This window comes from Cololabis saira, chromosome 12 (assembly GCF_033807715.1).
Source record: "Cololabis saira isolate AMF1-May2022 chromosome 12, fColSai1.1, whole genome shotgun sequence".
NCBI classification, from domain to species: Eukaryota; Metazoa; Chordata; class Actinopteri; order Beloniformes; family Belonidae; genus Cololabis; species Cololabis saira.
In genome coordinates this window covers 11958013-11978382 of record NC_084598.1, presented here as the reverse complement: position 1 = coordinate 11978382, position 20370 = coordinate 11958013, and the positions used below count along the sequence as shown (strand labels likewise).

Here is a 20370-nt window from a genome sequence, read left to right as displayed (position 1 = left end):
TCTCTCACACACACACACCTCAGATCTCTCACTTTCTAAAGTTAACCCACATCCATACTAGTGTTTCAGCTCTATTTCGATAAAGATCTCACCCAGGTTACATTAACTCGAAGGCCGCGTGGCACGTCTGGGCTCCACTGGTCACGCACTCACAAACAAAAACAGGCTGAAAACTAATGTTTGTTCCAGGTTGTGGCTGTAAAGGCTTTCCTCCTGTACACGTGGGTCGTTTCTGGTTTATAAAATACAGACTTTTGCAGCACAGCAGCTGATATCAAAAGACAGTAGTCTGCAGTGTCCCATCTCGGTCATCTTTATCTTCCAGTGGTGGGCGCATCATACGGTCAGGACTTCAGGGAAAGGAATTATGAATCAGTGTTGCAGCATCCTTGTTTTCTAAATGTGTGTGTTTCTGGTCTACTGCATGAAACAGTTGAAATTCTGAAATTAATATTTTTGTTATTTATTCATTTTTGAGGGTTGAGTTCACTGGAGAATGTGTGCGTGAATGAGAAGTAAATAACAAAAATCTTATGTTTCACAATGAAAGTGAATGTGGACAGTCTTTGGTTGGCGTGTATGTTAGTGGGACAGTTAGGGCCCGGGGATTGGTCGGCTCTAAAAGGGTGTTTCTGCAGGACAGGGCCGACTGATGACAGCAGCTTTTTTTAAAACCTCAACGACCACAAGCTTCATCCTCCATCCTCTCTCTTAGGACCCCGAACACTGAACCAGCCATTTAGCATTTCCAAAGAGGAAACTCTTTTCAGTTCAGTAATGTTTTTATTCGGTAAAAATACAAACATTTTTCACTGCAAAACTCTGTACATGTATGTGATTGTGAAATATTTCTGCCACTGGATATTTCAGCCACTAAGAAGACGGATAACTCTAACAGTGTGTTAGTTATTAACAGTCTGGTTCATTTGACCAGGAATTCAGCGGAGGATGTCCGACTCCTCAGTGGTGAAGCTGTAATGTCTGAATGTGTCCATGATCTCGGTCTCTAACTATCACTTGATTCAGTCTCTTTCTCATGTTACTGTTAGGAAGATATCCCAAAACAAAAATCCAGGGAATGACGACGATCTAATAACCATGTAGAGAAGAAGAAAAAAAAGGAGGTAAAAAAAGAAACTAAGTGGTGTGAGTTCCCTTACAGTCCCTGAGGGGGTTCAGCCCAGGGCCACACCAGACCGAGCAACCCTCAAGCCAGCAGCGTCACAGGAAGCATCACCACCACAAGCCTGCAGTTCATTTGATGGTGAAACCTCACCAGTCTGGTTACCCTCCAAGTCGCCAGTCTTCATGGGATCAGCGCCTCTGTGGAGCAGCCTCACCAGTCTACTTGGTTTCTAGGCACGGAGTTCTCTAATCCAGATCCCCAGGACCCAGTGGGGTTTCTGTGTGCCAACACACCTGGTTCAAAGAAATGGGTCATTGACAAACTTGTGCAGGCCTTGGTAGTGATGCATTTCTGGAGCAGAAAACATGCAAGGCACTGGGTCCTGGAGACCTAGAATGAAGAATATTTCTCTATGCCATCCTCTTGATTGTCTGCTGCTCCTAACTTGTTTTTCCCAGTAACCCAGATTCCTCTTTTTCCCAAAGGCTCTTGAGTGACATAGGTTCTAGTGTCAGGGGGCTCCTCAGCAAAACAGTGTTGGAGATGGTCAGCGTTGAGGGGCTTGGATGCACGAGGAGATGCAACAGTTGCCTGTGGAGCAGACTCAGAAACTGTAGTGTTGTTATTGGTCTTTGGGTTCATGTACTGGACATGCCACATGAAACTTTCCCATAGTCTGTAAATATAGGGAACATTGCAGGGTATTGTAGACTGGAAGCATGTTGCATAATAATATTATAATGTAACTTAATACCTTCATTTGATTGCTACATTTTATAAATATTGCCTTAAGCAGGAAGCAGGTCCAGAGTCTGTAGACCATCTGGCTCTGTCCCAAAGTCCTCAGATCAGACAGCTGTTCTGCTTTTTTCAGACACCGCACCTTGTCCTGTGCTCCTCCTGAAGACCGATGGAGTCTGAATGTCTGCCCCACCTGCCATCGTGTCACCGGTCTGTCCAGCTTCCAGGTCACTCGGCAGGATGGCCTCAGCAGTCCACCCTGCCTCCCTCCGGCAGGGCTAGGCCAGTCTGTCTTTAGAAATCCAGACCAACAGAATAACAGAACACCTGCATATTTTTTACCATACGCTGAAATGTGTTGGTGAAACTAGCACTGTCAATCCATTCAGTTTATTAATCGCGATTAATCAAAAGATTTTCATTATTAGCTTGCGGTTAATCATAATTAATTGCAAAAATATGTTTTAATGTTCTGTTAACCTTAAGATAATTAACGGATAATTGTCCTTGTTTTAAACAAACGGTTGTTGTTGTGTTATCATATGTCAAACACATGTCCTGAAAGTCTAGAGAGGGCAAACTTTGATCCAACAAGCAACAGAATAATATCCGATTGAACAGCTCCTGTTATTAAACAGTTTTTATTTACAGCCTGGATAAATGACAAACACTTTGTGTTTTTTTTCTTTAGTTTCACATCCATGTCAGCTCTGAGGGGGGTTCACTTTTTGAATGTAATTTAGGATTTTCCCATGGAAACAACATCCTGCTGTAAACGGCTTTGATTCCCATCGGTGGGCGTGTTCCCACCAGCTTCCAGAGCAACGTGGTGGTGCAATCTACCAGGATAAATTATATGTATGTTACAGTCTATGAGGAAAAGAGGCTTCATAGCTGCTGTTCAGACAACCACTTTGTCACGTAACCAGTGCTTCGTGCAGTGTATTTTATCGTCTGTTACAGTTGCATCCGGTTGCATCCCTTATTGTTTCCCGGTTGGGCCGGGGGTCATATTTACCAAAGGTGCATGCTCTCACATTAAAAAAAAAAGAAAAATAGTGGAGATAAACAGATAAGCCTGTTACCTTTGACAGCTCTATTTGAAGCAAATTATTTTCTGCATGAACCTTTTTTATGGGTTTATAACCCTTCTGATGCTCCGCATTTGACCTTTTTTACATGTAAATATTTCACTGATAGATGGAAAGTAACAGACCGGCCATCTCTCACTGTCAGACTGATTTCATCCTTCCTGGGCAACAGTTGGGCCTTTCTGCAGTGTCTGTTCACACAGCACCCCCTTTTCTGCCCCATTATACCTCTGTTCCCAGAGGAAGAACAGCGGTGCAACAGCCTCCAAATGAAATGTTTAGCTGTTCCATCTCCACGCCATTCAAACAGCCCGGCGGGGCTGGATAACGGTGCAGAAGAGCTGGAAGGAACTGGCTGGGGTTAAAGATGATCCAGATGTGTCCACTAAAACTGCCCGGCTGTTACCTGCTCATTACTTTTATATTTTCATGATGTGTCTTCATTTTTTTTTCTATCAAACTATTGCATGTCATTAACAAGCCTTAATATAAAGTGTTACCATGATATATTATTACACAAATGAGACAGCACCATACAGTATGAACATACTTGATAAGTAATAACTCTACTGCAGGTTTATTTGTTGAGTTACTTCTCACACAGTTTGGAGTGTTTTTGGACGTTATGCGTGTTAATTTCATACCCTGACAACAGAAACAGCTAAAAGTATCGTAGCATGTCAGGGCTTTGTCCACTAGTCCGACACTGTCTGGCTGTGAGCTGAACACGAGGGGCCGAACTGGTGGTTCGGGCCACGTCCAGGGCTCTCAGATGACACGACTCTCTGTAGTATCAGTATCTTTCAGCTTCGCAGGACAGCTAATGTTTTCAGACGACCTCTCATGAAGGACCAGGACAGCACAGGTAGGCCTCAGCCTTTTCTCTCAGACCTCAGTCCTACATCATATGGAGGATAAAAAATGAAATGCTGCTGGAAAAATTGTTGGGTCTTTTGTGGAGTAGCATCTTCTGAGATGCCATGATAAAATGATCAAAGATGCATAGTCTCTGTATGATGCATGTAGTTTTTTTATGCATTATTTACAACATTTTCTGTGTCTATAGTACTTTTTATTTTATGTCAGCATTTATTAAAGAAAAATAAATATAGTTTTTGTGCTGTTTGCAAATGCATGCAGCCTTTAGTGTGTACAGGTTTGAGTTATTTTATATGACTTATGATGAAACAGCATATTCATTTTCTCCGTCTGTAATCCTGCACCATTTCAGTCATCCTGGCTAATAAGTGCGTGATAAAAGACTGCCTCTATGACCTTGTGTCTCTCTCTTTACCATAGCTTACCTGCCCTGAGTCATTTACATGCACACACTCACTAATTGCATAAATTATACATTTCTACTTTAGCTATCTGTTTCCTCACCGCTGTATCTCTGCGGACTGTGCTCTCTGATTTCACTAATCTGCTGATACTGACTATGTACTGGCTCGCCCTCTTGCAGCCACCCACCATGCAGCAGGAGCTGGGGCTCCGCTCTCGGTCCACAGGTACCTCCACCCATCCTTATCCTGCACTGACAATCCCTGCAGCCCTTTGGTTCTGCCTTCTGCCGGGGCTAAACCCTCCCAACTCCTCTGCAATCTCAACTCCTGCCCCCCCTTGTCTCTCCATTCACACACGCAGAGATCCACCTAGCCTCCAGTAACAAGATGATAAATGTCAATCATATACCAAAACTACCAAAAAAGATTAGATCTTCACTAAAAGCTTGTAATACATCTGTCCACTACATGTATAAGTCAGCTTCCTGCACTGACAGTGATGAGGAGAAGCAGCTCACCGTATTTTCTGGACTATAAGCCGCTACTTTTTTCATAGGTTTTGAACCATGCGGCTTATACAAAGGTGCGGTTATTCTGTGGATTTTTCTTCCACCGCTAGGGGCGCTCTAACCGGAATTAGAATCAAAAATAAGAAAAAATAAATGCAAAGAAGAATACACTACTACTTCTTTAGCAGATAGAAGTAGGTAGAAGCAGATTTCAAACAGATAAATAGATAAATAAATACTGGTTATTTTCTCTTGGTTCTGTCACGTTTTAATCAGCAAAGTTGCTGACGTGTTAAAAGATGCTGTTAGGAAAGGATCTATTTAGGTACAAACATGTACATCATTTACAGTTCAAAATCCTTCTGTACATGTAGTGAATATCTAATCTAACAACAGAAATATCTGCGGCTTGCATATCTTTTTTTTTAATAGAGCAGATGCGGCTTGTATGCAGGTGCGGCTTGTATATCTTTTTTATAATTTTTTTTTAAAATAGACCAGATGCGGCTTATATACAGGTGCGGCTTATAGTCCAGAAAATACGGTAATTAAGATGACACAAATTTCACTGGTTTAATTTCCACGTAAAGAAAGAAGTTTGCCATCACATGCTGTCATTGTTTTCTGAGTCATTGAAACTCATGATTTAGTTGATGTTGTCTTCTGAGGTTTCTAAAGTATGCTCGTAAAGGCCTTGAACGGCACTCTTTGATGACATTTCTCCTCCTCCTTTGTCCTTCTGCCACATCCCCGGGGAACTGCTCCCCTCTTTTGCTGCTGTTTTTATTTTTACTCTTTTATTGGTGTAATTTTACGGACAGACGGAGCCAAAGCTGAGACGTCCTCAGGTGACTTCCACCCCACCAAGGCCTCCAGGACTCACAACGAGCTCCACAAGGAACTGCTTCTGGCTCATAAAAAGTAGGTGCCTTATAAAACACCATGGTAAATAGTTGTTCTTAAATGTTACACAGCATCTGCCTTTCAAAGTTGAAGGCATTGGAGCAATTGTAATATTTCAAATTAGCTTTTTTAGTTGTCCTGCAAGTGCATCATAAAAAAGTCTTTATTACCTCTTTCTCGACTAATTGCATGTGCCATGAAGTCATATACCATCTCTCCATGCTGCCACAAAACACTCAGTAAAGTAATGCAAGTGCAGCTGTTAAAGAAAAGACACTAATTATTAAACTAAGAAACACTTCTTTCTCAAAACATGGTGCAAATGTTTAATGTGGCCCTTTGCAAGCTTCTTGTAAAGTCTTGCTGTAACGTCATCCTGCTCATCCCGACAGAACTGGGGGAGCTGACCAATGTTTTACTTCGAGCTGACCGTAGGTGGAGCTGAAAGTCATTTTTAAAATATCTATTTCATATGTCTGTGCAATTGTAGGCATGTGTTTACATTTTGTCTCACCAAGTAAATCGTATCCATCAATCTAATAAAGAAAATGGGCGATGAAGCTTCACAGGTAAATGGAATCCAACACAGAATCCAGATGTTTATATACAGTTTGGAAAATGCATCTATACTATTTTCTATAGATGTCACTGTAGAGTTGAGGGGAAAAAAAGCAAAAGGTCAGAATAAGTATATATATATATACAGTATATAAAATTAAAAAAGAAAAAAAAAAAGAAAAAAAAAAAAAGAATATATATATATATATATATATATACATATATATATATATATATATATATATATATATATATATATATATATATATATATATATATATATATATATATATATATATAATTTACAAAAGAAAATAAACAAACACATAAGGAAAAGAATTATGGACCAAGACGAGTCTGGGTAATCTTTAGGTGCAATTTCCAGATGTTTGAAGGTCCCACATCCATCTACTTCAAAACTATCATAAAAAAAGCATAAAAAGTTGAGCTTGCTGCTTTGCAATGACATAAAGGTTTGATTTTGAAAACAGAATACTATTAGTATGTAAAGCTTTTGTGTGGTATATGACCTTGCGTGCTACATGCAATAACGCAATGTGCCAGTACTCTTAAAGCCGGTCAGAGCGGTCACATCTTCTGAATGTGCCTTAGGCCACTTGTTTTTATAGTGGCATATTACATGCTAAGCACAACGACCCGACCAGTATATAATCTATGCAACATTGTATGGATCTGTAAACATATGAGAATAAAAGGGAACTCTTTGGTCAAAATGATCGTTGTAGTTTTTGGAGGAAAAGTAGGAAGCTCGGAGGCCTCAGAGCACCATCCTAACTGTGAAGTACGGGGGTGGTAGCATCATGCTGTGTGAAAATGGAAATCATCATCCTTATCAAAATGCAAATTTGTCAACAACAACAACAACAAAAAAGGTATTGGCGTTGCCACCACAAAGCTCTTACATCAATTCTGTATAAGATTTGTGGTCAAGAGGGCCCACAAGCTAAACCATTTCTGACACAATTCCAGGAATGAATTGCAGGAAATGTGTGGATTGTAAGTCTGAGGTAAGGTAATTCTAGCAAATATTAACCAGGTTCACTGACCTGCTTCTTTGTCAGATACGGAGAAAAATAAACAAAATCTGTTTTCTTTTTCTATTTGTAGACTTTTGGTTGCAACTATAGGTCTTGAGCAAGGTTATTTTTTCTTTTATTACAAGACTCTTAATAAAGTACACAGCAATGAATTGAGAGCTATTGTGAGTTAGGAGCTCTAACTTTACTGTAAGTGAAGATTAACAATAATAAAGTCATCAGCAAGGAAAAAAACCCAACCTGAATAAAGGGGAATTTCCTGCAGGTGAACTGACCATGATAACCAGCAAGTTTTAGTTTTAATTGGAAGGAGGCCGAAACTCTCTCCGTTTGGGTAATTCGGTCCTTGAAGTCAAACTGAAGTCAAGGTCAAGGTAAATTTTATTTATATCCACATTTAAAAACAACCAAGGTCGACCAAAGTGCTGTACAGTATACATTAAAATGAAACAACACCAAAAGAAAATACAATACAAAGTGCAGAAACAATGAAATCACTAATGTACTAGGGTGATCATTAAAATAGTAATAAAAATAGACAGCAAAGAACAGACACACAAAGTGCACAATCACTTCTCTCAGTAACCACAGATGTAGGCCACTACTCACCGTACACCAAAAGCCAATGAAAAGAAATACGTTTTCAAAGATAACTTAAAAACCTCTAGGGTCTGAGCAGATCTAATATTTAGTGGCAAGCTATTCCACAGCTTAGGGGCAGCCACCGCAAAGGCTCGGTCCCCTTTTGTTTTGAGCCTGGATTTTGGGACGTCTAAGAGCAACTGACTTGACGACCTCAGTGCCCTGGAGGACTTGCTTCTCAGACGTCAGGAGAAACAACAGGAAGTAATGAAGTCCACACCTGGTGGTTGACTGACACCTGTGGTGCTGTTATCACCGGTCCTCAGCCATCAAGTGTAGACTTCCAGTTCCATCTCCATCACATGAGAAAAACCCTTCAGGATGTTTTGGAGATAATAAGTCTTCCAGAATCAACGCCAGCGTGCGTTGCAGCTTTGATCACATCATGCGGTGGCCATGCCTTTATCTAAATCATGCTATGCTGGTTTTCACATTTGTCTCATAACTAACTCCAGCTCTTCCTCCATCACTGATGAAGGGGTCTGGTGCTGAGCAGCAGGTCAGAACTTCAGCAGGTGCTGGAGAGGAGAAAAAGGGTGCAGAGCAACCAGGAGGAGGAAGGGCTGAGCAAGACGCCCCTGGAGGACATGCTTCTCAGACGTCAGCAGAAACAACTGGAGGTGATGAAATATGCACACTTTTTCAATGGTTGTCTTACAAAGGTGCATTAAGGCTATCTGAGGAAAAACAAATGACCAATAAGGCTGGGGGTGTCTCTTTGAAGAGGCACTTATAGGGTGAATGATGCAACCAGAGTTTCAAATTGTCTAATCTAGGGTTGCACATTTGGTCGTCAAGGGGCTGCTGTCCTGCATGTTTCCCTGCTTCACCCTGATACAAATGACTGTGTCACTGACGGACTTGTGCACACTGTGCTGACAAGCTAATGATGATCCATTTATTTCAGTCAGGTGAAGCCGGAACATCTGAAACCTGCAGGGGACAGCAGACTTCCAGGACTACAGGACTATTTTTCAGGTTTTTCAGGAAAAGTATTTCTCACAATCTAGTTTCTATTTTGATAAAGTCTTCTCTCTAGAGTTGTTGTCAGATAGTCAGCTGTGCGTTAAAAGCTAATGCCAGAGCTGAAATATGTGGAACCTATAAAGTACACTGTTGCCAATAAAGTTGGAATAACATATTCTTTACATATTCCCATGAAATATTTGTAGATTTGAGTCAAACACGATCAATGAGGCTCAGCATCTTCACCTCTTTTATATTCAGCGACTTCAGACATTTTAATGCAACTCAAAAAAATCACCCAAATCTTTCTTAAGAAGACGCTGCTTCATGAAGCAAAGCCACGTAACCTTTTTACCTTAAAATTATAGCTTTAAAATCCTTCTGACATTTCAATGACTTATATAAAGGGTTTCTGTTGGGTTTTGGTTTTCTTTTTTGTGGTTTCCTTCGGTTCTGTTTTGGTTTTGGTTTACCTTCTTTTTTATTTTTAAATTCTGTTTATGGCTGGTTTTTGTTCTGTTCCGTGTTTCTCTTCGCTCAATGTCCCCTGATCATTTGGACCCATAGACTGTAAAAATGACTGGGAAGTATACATGTGAGGTCACGTGTAGATAGGTTTTCCAGTACTGCGCGACTGCTGGACAGAAATGGACGGAACAAACAAGCGCCAGTCGATCAAGTGCTGTTTTCATTAATTCTGGGTGGCTTCATCCCAGAAGTTAGATTGTTGGTGTTTTTTTTTGCATCTGGGTCTCTTTCAGTCTCTGTCAGTCTATACTGTCTTTTGTTTCCCTCCGTCTGTTTCGTTCTGCCCCAGTTGCGATTCCTAGTTTTTCCGTTACTTTTGACAGTGTTTTTCTTTTGATGAAAGAGATTTTGTCAGTAATCCCTGTCTCCAGGTATCCTACATTTGATCCTTGTGTCATTAGATTATAGCAAACAGAGCATACCATGTTGGCTTGGAAGCAACAACTTTGCTAGGCCTATTTTAGGTGGGCTTCAGCCCATTTTGTCAATCATTAGTGTTTTGTTGTTCTGTTCTGGGTTCGGTTTCATGTTGGCGTTGGGTTTTGTTTTCTTGCTTCTCAACTCTTCTGTTTCTGGTTACTTCACTTCCTGTTTTGCTTTGAAGTTCTGTCTTTGCTTGTTGTTTTTCTTGTTGACTTCCCTTGTGCCCAACTGTCCTCATTGTTGGCACCTGTGTCTCATCAGTCCTGTTAGTATATCTTGTCTTGTCTTTTTTTGCTTTGTTTGTTGTCCTTTAGATTCCTGGTTAGCAGGACTTTTTGTTAAGTTAAAGTTATCTTTGATTTGAAACTTCTGTGTTTGGGTCCTGCTCCAATCTCAACTATAACAATTAGACAACTTGAAAACATGCTACATCTCACTCAGAATTAGGGTTGCCACCCGTCCCGTAAAATACGGAATTGTCCTTTATTTGAGAAAAAAATGTTGCGTCCCGTATTGAACTAATACGGGATGCGATTTGTACCGTATTTTCATTAACTTTTACACCATATTCTAGTTGAATTATTGAAATAAATTAACCTTTACACCATATTCTAGTTGAATTATTGAAATAAATTTACTTTTACACCATAGTCTAGTTGAATTATTGAAATAAGTTAACTTTTACACCATATTCTAGTTGAATTATTGAAATAAATTAACCTTTACACCATATTCTAGTTGAATTATTGAAATAAATTTACTTTTACACCATAGTCTAGTTGAATTATTGAAATAAGTTAACTTTTACACCATATTCTAGTTGAATTATTGAAATAAATTAACTTTTACACCATATTCTAGTTGAATTATTGAAATAAATTAACTTTTACACCATATTCTAGTTGAATTATTGAAATAAGTTAACTTTTACACCATATTCTAGTTGAATTATTGAAATAAATTAACTTTTACACCATATTCTAGTTGAATTATTGAAATAAATTAACTTTTACACCATATTCTAGTTGAATTATTGAAATAAATTAACTTTTACACCATATTCTAGTTGAATTATTGAAATAAATTAACTTTTACACCATATTCTAGTTGGATTATTGAAATAAATTAACTTTTACACCATATTCTTCACCTGGAGGCTATATTATACATTTGGGCTGATGTGGACATACAGTAGCATAGGAGGCTATTTCAGTTGCTAGTATGGTTGGCTGTCTGTACAGTCATGCAAGTTCAATGCTATTAAAGCACTTTAAACTTGAAATCAAAGCATTTTGTGTTTTTATATAAAAATTTTATATAAAAATAAACACATTTTTATTCAGTTTAGAAGTTTGGGGGCTTTTTTCTTTTGGCTCCTGCGCTGCTGAAAACAGGGCGTCCCTTATTTCTATTTCTGAAAGGTGGCAACCCTACTCAGAATACTGTTCAAACATGCGATGTGCATCAGTGATAACTAGTGTTCCTGTCAAAGTTACAGGGTGTTAAGCACTTTGTGTCCAGTGGTTCCAGGCTTTGTAAAGTTGTTGAGAAGCTGTTCTTTGTCCATTAGCATCACGCTCAGTGTTAAGGTAGAAGAATCCTAAATAAAAAATTATACTATTTTGGACTGTTTTGCTACTTTTTAAGAATTATAGTAAATACTATTTTCTTACCCCATTAGCAAATATATTTTTGTTTAAAATAATACAATTTTGACTGGATTTAAGGAATATTAGTCTTATTTTTAGTGGGCCGGTTTCGCAGTGTGAGGATTGACATGGCATGTGCCCTCCTGACCTCTAAGATCTACAGATCTGTTTGTCACAAAGGGAGATCTGGCTTTTTCCATTAGAGCCCCAACCTTATGGGCTTCTTCTTTACCTGCTGCTTTCAGGCACACAATATCACATGATATTTTTAAATCTCTTCTAAAAAATGTTTTTGTAGGAAGTCCTTTGGTATTCTCTGATGAATATGTAATTTTTATTCTAAAAGTTGGAGTCTTTCATTCCAACTTTATTTATGAATCCTCTTTCCTGTCCTCTCAAACACCAACCTGTTGAGGCAGATGGCCACCTTCCTGAGTCTGGTTCTGCCAGAGATTTTATTCTGTTAAAGGGGAATTTATCCCTTCGACAGTTGCTTGGTTCTTGCTCAGGAAACAGACAAAGAAAAGCTTTAATGCAATCTGTTGGTTTCCTTAAAGAGGCAATTATTATTATTTTTGTTTTGTTTGGAGGTTCTACCAGCGGAGGGCAGCTACTACCGCTGAACGCAGAGCTTCAGGAGGGACACATGTGGATCATTGAGGGAGGAAAGGAACACCCACCTAGCCAGCAATCAGCCAAATAAATCGTAGCAATCAATGTGGTGACAGATGTTGTAGCCAGAACGCCCTCACATCCTATTCTCCTCCTTGAGCCACTACTTTATCATGGTGGAGAGGTTTGCATGTTTCAATTATCCTAGGAGCTCAGTTGCCCCTGGTAGAGTCACCCAAGACAGACAGGTCCTAGGGGGAGGAGCCAGACAAAGTGTGGCCCCTTATGCTGAATAAAAACATGGATCAGCATTTAACCTGGCCCAGATGCGGGTCACCAATGCCCTCGTCTGGACACAGGCCTGGGTAGTGCCTGGTGGCTGGATCTGCACAGATCCGGTCCGGCCGGGCACAGCCCCAAAAGTCAATGTGGGTCCCCCTTCCCATGGACTCACCACTTGTGGAAAGGGCCATAGGGGCCAGGTACAGTGTGAGCTGGGTAGTGGCTGAAGGCAGGGACCCTGGTGGATCCTCTGCTGCAGAAGCTCCAGGGACATGGAATGTCTTCTCTCTGGTGGGGAAGGAGCATGAGCTGGTGCACAACGTTGAGATGTTTCAGCCAAATATAGTCAGACTCACCTCAAAACATGGCTGGAGCTCGGGATCCAGTCTCCTTGAGAGGGGTTGGACTCTGGAGTTGCCCAAGGTGAGAGGTGCTGCGTAGGGCTGGGCATACTTAATCCCTTCCGACTCCGTGCCTGTACATTGGGGCTCACACCAGTGAATGAAATGGTAGCCTCTCTCTGTCTTTGGGTGGGGGGAGACGTCCTACCTGTTTTTTGTGCTTATGTACCAAACAGCAGTTCAGAATACCCAGCCTTTTTGGAGTCCTTGGTTGGGGTGCTGCAGAATGCCCCTCCTGTGGACTCCCTCATTCTGTGGTGTGACTACACTGCAAAACCTCAAAATCTTACCAGGAATATTTGTATTATTTATAGTTAAAATGTCTACTTTTTAGTCAAAAAATCTCATTACACTTAAAACAAGAGTCATTACCATAAAAATAACTTGTTATTTGACAATTTTCACCTGCTTCAAGTAAATTTTCACTTGAAATAAGTAGAAAAATCTGCAAGTGGGACAAGATTTATTTATTAAACAGGTGAAAATTGTTGTTTTTTCCAGTGATGAGTCTTGTTTTAAGTGTAATGAGATTTTTTGATTAAAAATGAGACATTTTAACTAGAAATAAGACAAATATTCTTGGTAAGATTTTGAGTTTTTGCAGTGTATGGTTAAGACTAATGGCCACTCAATCTGGACCTGAGTTGTGTTTTGTGATTGGACTTTTGTGCTCATACGTGTATCCACATGTGCACTTGCCACCAGGACACCCTAAGTTGCATATCGATAATCAACTTCAACTATAGATATTGTCTTAAAAAATACTCAGTGATCTTTTCATGCTTCTTTTTTCCTTACAGAGGGAGAAGGAACAAGATGAGGCAACACGTAGCGAAGCCCAGTTGATGGAGTTTTTTAGAGTCCGGCAGAACCTGAGAAAAATCCACTCGGTTATCCAGGAGAAGACTGCAAACTCTGCTGCAGAATAAAAGAGACAACGTTTAAAATGATCTCCAGACTGATGAGTTTCCTCAACACTGACTATGCTCCACATGCAGGAGGAGCAACGTGGTGCCGGGCTTTAATTTTAAACATATTTCAGACTCAGATTAACAGTATTCAAATGTAGATATATGTCGACACATAATGTACATGTGTGGAAGACAAATGTTTTTAAATACAGTTGTTTTACTTTACATTGTAACAACTGATGGGGGTTACAAAAATGTGATGTAAAATTATGTCAATAATGTCATAATTTTAGGGGAATAAAGTTGTACATTTATGATAATGAAGAAGCCATTTTAGATTAAAAATCTCATAACATTACTTGAATTAAGTCATAAATTCATTAGAATAGTTTTGTAATATATCACAAATTGTTAACACACCACGATTTTGTTCTAATAAGATTTATTAGGCTTTATTCCTGTAATATTATAGCTTGTTTCTCATTATATTATATATCAACTTATTTATTTAATATAAAATTACAATATTATTAAATTATTCTGAAAGTCTATATATTCTCCTTCGACCTCAATTTGGCCCTAAAACACTGTTGTTGACAGTTTTTTTTTTTAAAGGATTTATCAAATGTTGCTCAGTAGCGATGTTACTGTTAATTGATACTGACATGCCTGCAGATCCTGACACATTTTGAGCACAGTTGTATGATATGGATAGGATAGTTTACACAAATTGCATATTTTGTCCAACATACATTAACAATATCAAATGTTTATGTTTTTGTTGATTAAAATGTAAATTCACTTTTTCTTCAGGAAGTCATTCATAATGAATGTAGATCTGCATTGTGTTATTCTTCTGTTGCCTCTTTTCACACTCAACAATAATCCATATCTAAAGTCTTGGGTGTTGTGGATCAATCAGGGAGGAGACAACAGGTCACATCCATGATCCTTATTTTTCCAACGTGGGAACTCTGCCCCACTGATGCTGACATTCCTTGCTCACATCTGCAGCTACATGATCTGCTACTCAGACAACATAATACATCCTTTGGTAAATTGAAAGATGATCGTTTTTCAGTTTTTTGAACAAAACTCACTCCATTTATTCAAATATGAGTGTATCCATCTCTGCAGTCGGTTTTTTGTGGATTCAGCCAATACTCCTCCCTCAGGTCAGGCCAGAAATCACAGAAATGTTGTTAGTGCTCATTACGCTGATGGTCCAGATTAAGTTTGATTTGAACATATATGCCCAGCTTTCATCCCTGTAATCAAAGCAGTGAAAAAATTAGCAACTGCTGGCATTGCATGTTTAATTCTTGTTCTCAAATGGTGGTTTTATTCTTCTAAAAGTCTATTAGATTTAATTATTTTTGTCAGAGCGACGGGGAAAACAATCTATCCTCTGTCTTTTCCCTATAAAAGTAAAAAAAAAAAATCCCATGAAAGTACATGGCCTTGTTACGATTTATAGATACCACAATTAAGTACGGTATGTACATTCTTTTTGTTGGGTGTAGGATTCAGTCCAAAGTTGCTTAGAAGAAAAACTAGTAAACATTTCTTTTTCCTCATGGAGCTGACACACAAAAACAGTGTTAACAATTGCAAAGCTGGGGGAAAGAAACTAACAAAACAAAACAAAGCTTTTGCCTTTGTTGTGTCCTTTTTGAGTGTAAAGCCAAAAACAGACTATCATAAAGGTCTTGTTGACCTCATGGATGCCCCCTGAGGGGTTTTGCCTGCCTGCTTGGCCTCGTGTAGTTCCCCTCGAGTTATTGATTTCTGTCAGATTACTCCCCTCTTTCATTTCGTTAGATCGCATTGCTGTCAGAGTCTCAACCCGCCTGACTAAACCTACACAGAGAGTGGGGGTACACTGATGGTCTGTGCTTTAGCTTTACTCCCTGTTTTAGTTTAGTTTCTGTCTGTTTCATGGTGGGGTTTATCACTGATCGCCGGTGTTTGTAACCACCTCCCTCAGTACTTACACGTTTGTTTAGTGGCAGCTCATTGTCTGTACTTGCTATTCTGTGTATTATTTTCCATGTTGAGCTTTATTCTGGTCCTGCTTCACACAGTGATACAGATTTTCTATTTTTAATGAAATAAAAGTCTCTTTATCTCATTCATTCACCTGCCTCCATTGTGTGAAGCTGTGCTTGGTTGTGAAGAAAAATATAAGTTTATCATTTTCACAATCCTTTGTCCTTGAATCGCCACCTAGAGGGGTTTCAGAAGTTCTGTTGTTGGGATATTCTCCCGGCAGAAGACGCATATCGAGAGGGAAAATCCAGTCTTGCGTCCCAGGTTACCAGGGCTCCACCCTGGTGTCACACCTGCAGGGTTTTGTCAGCTGGATCTGTCCCATGAGGCGTATCCGTGATCTCCCCGAATGAGTGACGTAAGCTCGTCTTACTAAGAGCACAACAATTGGAGGAAGGACTATATGGGGCGGATGCTGTGAGGTATGAGAAGCATCTGAAGGCTTGAGCCTCACTGGTCTGACCTCCTTTTGCCAAAGCTGCCTCTTCAGCAATAGGGTGTTACCTGTGTGTTGGGGAGGGAGCCTGAGCTCTTGCAGGAAGTGGATTTATTCAGGCTAGAAAATCGACTCGTGTAGATCTTTATAGATGAGGAAAGTGGTGTGAGAGTGTGTGTGTGCAACGGGTTAATCCGGCTTGTAGTGTGATGCGATCTGGGCAGTTAAAGTCTACAAAAACTCTATATAAATAGAACTCATTTCCCGCAGGACTGTAGTGGGTTTACTCATAGCAGCCCAGGTTGGAGCCTGAACATTGAACATTGAGTCGATGAGGTGGTATCTTTCCTCCACTGTTGGCACTTATGGGCCAAACAACAATTTGGAGCATGTGGCCTTTGAAGGTGCTCCTAATGGTCTCTAAGATTTAGACCTTTTTTTGTTTCTTTTTGCCCAGAGACTTAAAAGCTCATGTGGGTACTGAAACGGATTAGGAGGAATTGTAACTCCAATTAGAATGTGAGAAGTTTTGTGTTGTTAGACTTCTGTGCTGGTCATTGTCCGGGATGACGTCCATAATGAGCCACTTTTCCATTGTTGTCAACTTACGGCCTCCTCCTTGTTCCATCCCAGTAAAAACTTGCATACCTTTGTCCTTCCTGACACATCCTGGAGTCCTCAAACAGAGACTTTCTTCCAGTTAAGCCACACAGCACTGTCTCGCTGCACCACACTGTCTTCATCATGATGTTGTACGAACCAGAGAAATTACAGCAGAAATTATATAAATGACTCAGATCTATAAATGTTTTATTTTCAAATGAAGTGAAAACATACGTGAATAATTGTATGCCGTTAAATGTACTGCAGATATTAATATTTCAATCAACCAGTTTTTTATTCTCTTTTTTTTGTTGCCTATAACACAGAATCAGCATCTCCTGCCACTGAGATGAAATAAAAACAATGGAACATCAGCCTGTTTTGCACTGAACAAAATTTAGTTTTGCTTAATGCACTTTCCAATTAACTTCAGCTGGTGACATTTATTTTCTCAGCTGTTAAACTCGAGTATTTAACTGTGGAAAAGTTGGGGGGAATGCTTTTTCTAGGGTAAACACGAAATAAGCTGACAACACAGCATGGAATCCCTGTGAATGCACCTAGACACGCATTGATCAATCATCCTCTCACACACAATTTTTAATTTTATCTGGGACATACACAACCTATCACATTTTCCCCCATCGAAGTCCCACTTTTGTGTGGCTGCTCTGTGATCTGTTGTTCTACATGAAAAATGCGGCAGGCTCACTCGATTACCTTTTCCATGTCCAGGGTAATAATTGATGTTTGGGAAAAATCAAACACTGCTTAATATTTGCATTTACCATAAAGCAAATACTTTCTAAATTAGATTCATGACAGGCGTATTGACAGTTTTGTTAATCTCTGGGTTGTACCGACTTTACACTGAAGTCGTTACTGAGACTTATGAATACAGTTACTTTACTTTACCCCTTAAATTAAAATTGCAAGCTAATCAACATCCTAAGCTGATGAAGGGAGTAATTATACATTCACCAACCACACCATTAGGTACACTCACCTACAACAGCCAATTGACACAAAACAGCACATAAAAGCTGTGTTACCTGCTGATATGTTTGTTTTGGTTTGATTTTCAACAGTTGATTAAAAATCCACTGAGCAGTGTTCGTTTAACTTGTTTTGTAATCAGTATGCCAGTTGTGGTCGTCTCCCACGCACAGTTTCACTCCAGACTGTTTTTATCACAATCTCATTAAAAGCCGTCCACGCTTCTCAGAACAAAAAAGGTTCAGGTGAGAAAATGAAAGGAACAAACGAGTAATCGTGGACAGCAGTGGAAAATAAATGTCCCCTCATGCCTACAGAGCGGCCTTAACGTCAGCAGAGCCTGAGCCTTGAGCCATGCAGACCACCCAGTCCTCTCACTGGAGAAGTTCAAGGCAGCACAAAAGAACCTTTGTCATTTTTCGCGCAAAGGGCTAAAACATGACAACCAGACTTTTACGATGCTGTCCAGGATTACTCCCGCTTGGTCTATTACTCGGTCACGCCCTAATTTTCTCATCTGTCATTACTTTCCTGAGTCTCATAAAAGCTATAATGTCCACTGAAGCTCGGTGAGCGGAATCGATTGTTGTTAATATGTGACAAAGCACCGTAGGTGATATGTAGCTGCTGAAAGGGAGGACAACAGCTACAACTTACTTTGGCTGGTTTTACTGCAAAAACACCAGATAAGTAAACGCAGGAAAATGAACAAGAACAAACTTTCCAAAGAAAGGTGTCTAGTTAGTCTGTTGTCCGGTTATCAAAACTAAATGCTCGATGGAGTCCAGTCTTGTAATTTAATTTATATCGACTCAGACTCACCACTCACCGCTCTATGAAAAAACCTTTCTGACTTCCAAAGCTGGAGGCATCCTGACAGAGAGAAGACAGAGATAACACAGGGCTGAAGGCTGTTTCCTTCCCAGACATGCTTACAACAAGTCTGATATAACAAAAAAGTAACGTGTGGGTCTGGGAGGTGGCCCACTAAAACAATCAGGAATAAAATAAAGAAGAAAAGGACCTGAGGAATGCAGTGAGAGAGAATAGGAAAACATGTTTCCTTATCTTGTGCTTATCATCCAAAGCTGTGGCCGCAAAGTTCTTGGGGCCTGCCAGGGATGTTGACAGATGGTGGAGGGAATAGTTTGAGGATGTGTTTTTTTCCCACTGACACAGTTGGCATTGAGGAAGCTGAGTCTGTGGACTGTGACTGTGAGTTTGCCTATGAAGTTTGCCAAAGGTTTTTTTTTTCTTCAAACAACTGGCACCACGGGCACCAACCCAGCCTGCCGTCCCTTTCGTTGGTAATAGCTGCTCCAGTTGGAGTCAAACTTCATTTTTGTTGCATGCTCTTATTTGAACGCTAAAATCTACGAGGAAAACCTATCCAGGGGTGAGTGGATTTTCAAAATAAGTCAAAAACAGTTCTGTTTGAACGGAAATACATAGGCCTGGCAAATAGGAGGTTTGTGTAGAAAACGTTGTTATGATCATTGTTTTTTTATTCTTTTTAAAAAAGAAAGAAAAGCAGAAAATTACAAAAATCACAATCTATGATCATGGATCATTTAAGGGGTGAAATATTTGTTGGATGGATTGGGTGGGGGGTTGGATTGGATGATGAGGGAGGATGTTTGCCAGAAGGAGCAGCAAAGTGTGTGAACCAATTTTAAGGGAATCATACTCCTCAATCTCGCTGTGAAGCTGTATGCGGGTGCTGGAGAAAGGAATCCGGTTGAGACTCAAACATCAAATTCAGGAGGAATAATCAGGAGGAATAATGTGGTTTCTCTCAATCTGGCCTCAAGTGGAGCGGCTCAAGTATCCGGGCGTATTTGTGCAGGTGGATTGGAGTAGGTAGAGTCGCTGCTCTCTGGTTCGGATGCCTCCTGGATGCCTCTCGGGGTAGTACGTACTGTGACCATGTCCAACTGGGAGGAGGCCCTGAGGCCCTGGAGGTCCCAAGACACCCTGGAGAGATGGTTTCTCGGGCACCTCCGGGTGTCCAACCTGAAAAGCTGGAAGAGGTGGCCGAGGAGAGGGACGCCCGGGCCTCTACCTAAGATGCTGAGTGCTAAGTGCTATCTAAAACACCCAAATAAGTTAAAAATAAAGCAGATATTTGAAAAAGTACAATAAAAAAATGGGACTAATATAAAGATGAAGCCCAAAAAGTATATAATTGAATAAGATAAAAGTTGAAATACAGATTAGCTACAATTTATCTTTGGTCTGAAATGAAAATGTTGAAAGTAAAACTAATTTTGACAAACATTAATCAGCTAGGATGTGAGACTGAATTTATCTTCTGGTTTGAAAGGCATTACAATTGATCAGGTGTGTGGTAAGTTTCTTAAATCATCCCAGACTGTCAGCTGAAAGGGAAAGAAAGAGTTTTTACGGCATGAGCAGGACAATTGTCAAGACCAAAGTGGCTTCTCTAGCTCCTGATGCGACAGCAGCCGATCCGGCCAACATTCAGCAGAGAACTTTCCGAGGACCTCTCATGCAATCTATGAGTTTATTTTTTATTGGCAAGTGCTACCAGTTTTATGATGTAAACACGTGGGAGGGTTCCAGAGATGGGAGAAAAGAGGGCT

At 40.1% G+C, this 20370-nt stretch overlaps 1 protein-coding gene across 1 annotated transcript; it reads left to right on the top strand.

Annotated features, from left to right (window-relative positions):
* Positions 1 to 4396: 4396 nt before the first annotated feature.
* si:ch211-218o21.4 (actin-associated protein FAM107A) lies at positions 4397 to 13701 on the top strand. The gene is made up of 4 exons (XM_061734658.1): positions 4397 to 4466; positions 5572 to 5671; positions 8390 to 8531; positions 13573 to 13701. Exons 1-4 carry the CDS (start codon positions 4397 to 4399, stop codon positions 13699 to 13701), a joined length of 441 nt encoding a protein of 146 aa, XP_061590642.1.
* The last annotated feature ends 6669 nt before the right edge of the window (positions 13702 to 20370 follow it).

Coding starts and splice junctions, on each gene's coding strand:
- si:ch211-218o21.4 (XM_061734658.1), top strand. CDS start 4,397: ATGTACTGGCTCGCCCTCTTGCAGCCACCCACCATGCAGCAGGAGCTG. Junction 5,672..8,389: donor CTGCTTCTGGCTCATAAAAA/GTAGGTGCCTTA, acceptor TCACTGATGAAG/GGGTCTGGTGCTGAGCAGCA. Junction 8,532..13,572: donor GTCAGCAGAAACAACTGGAG/GTGATGAAATAT, acceptor TTTTCCTTACAG/AGGGAGAAGGAACAAGATGA.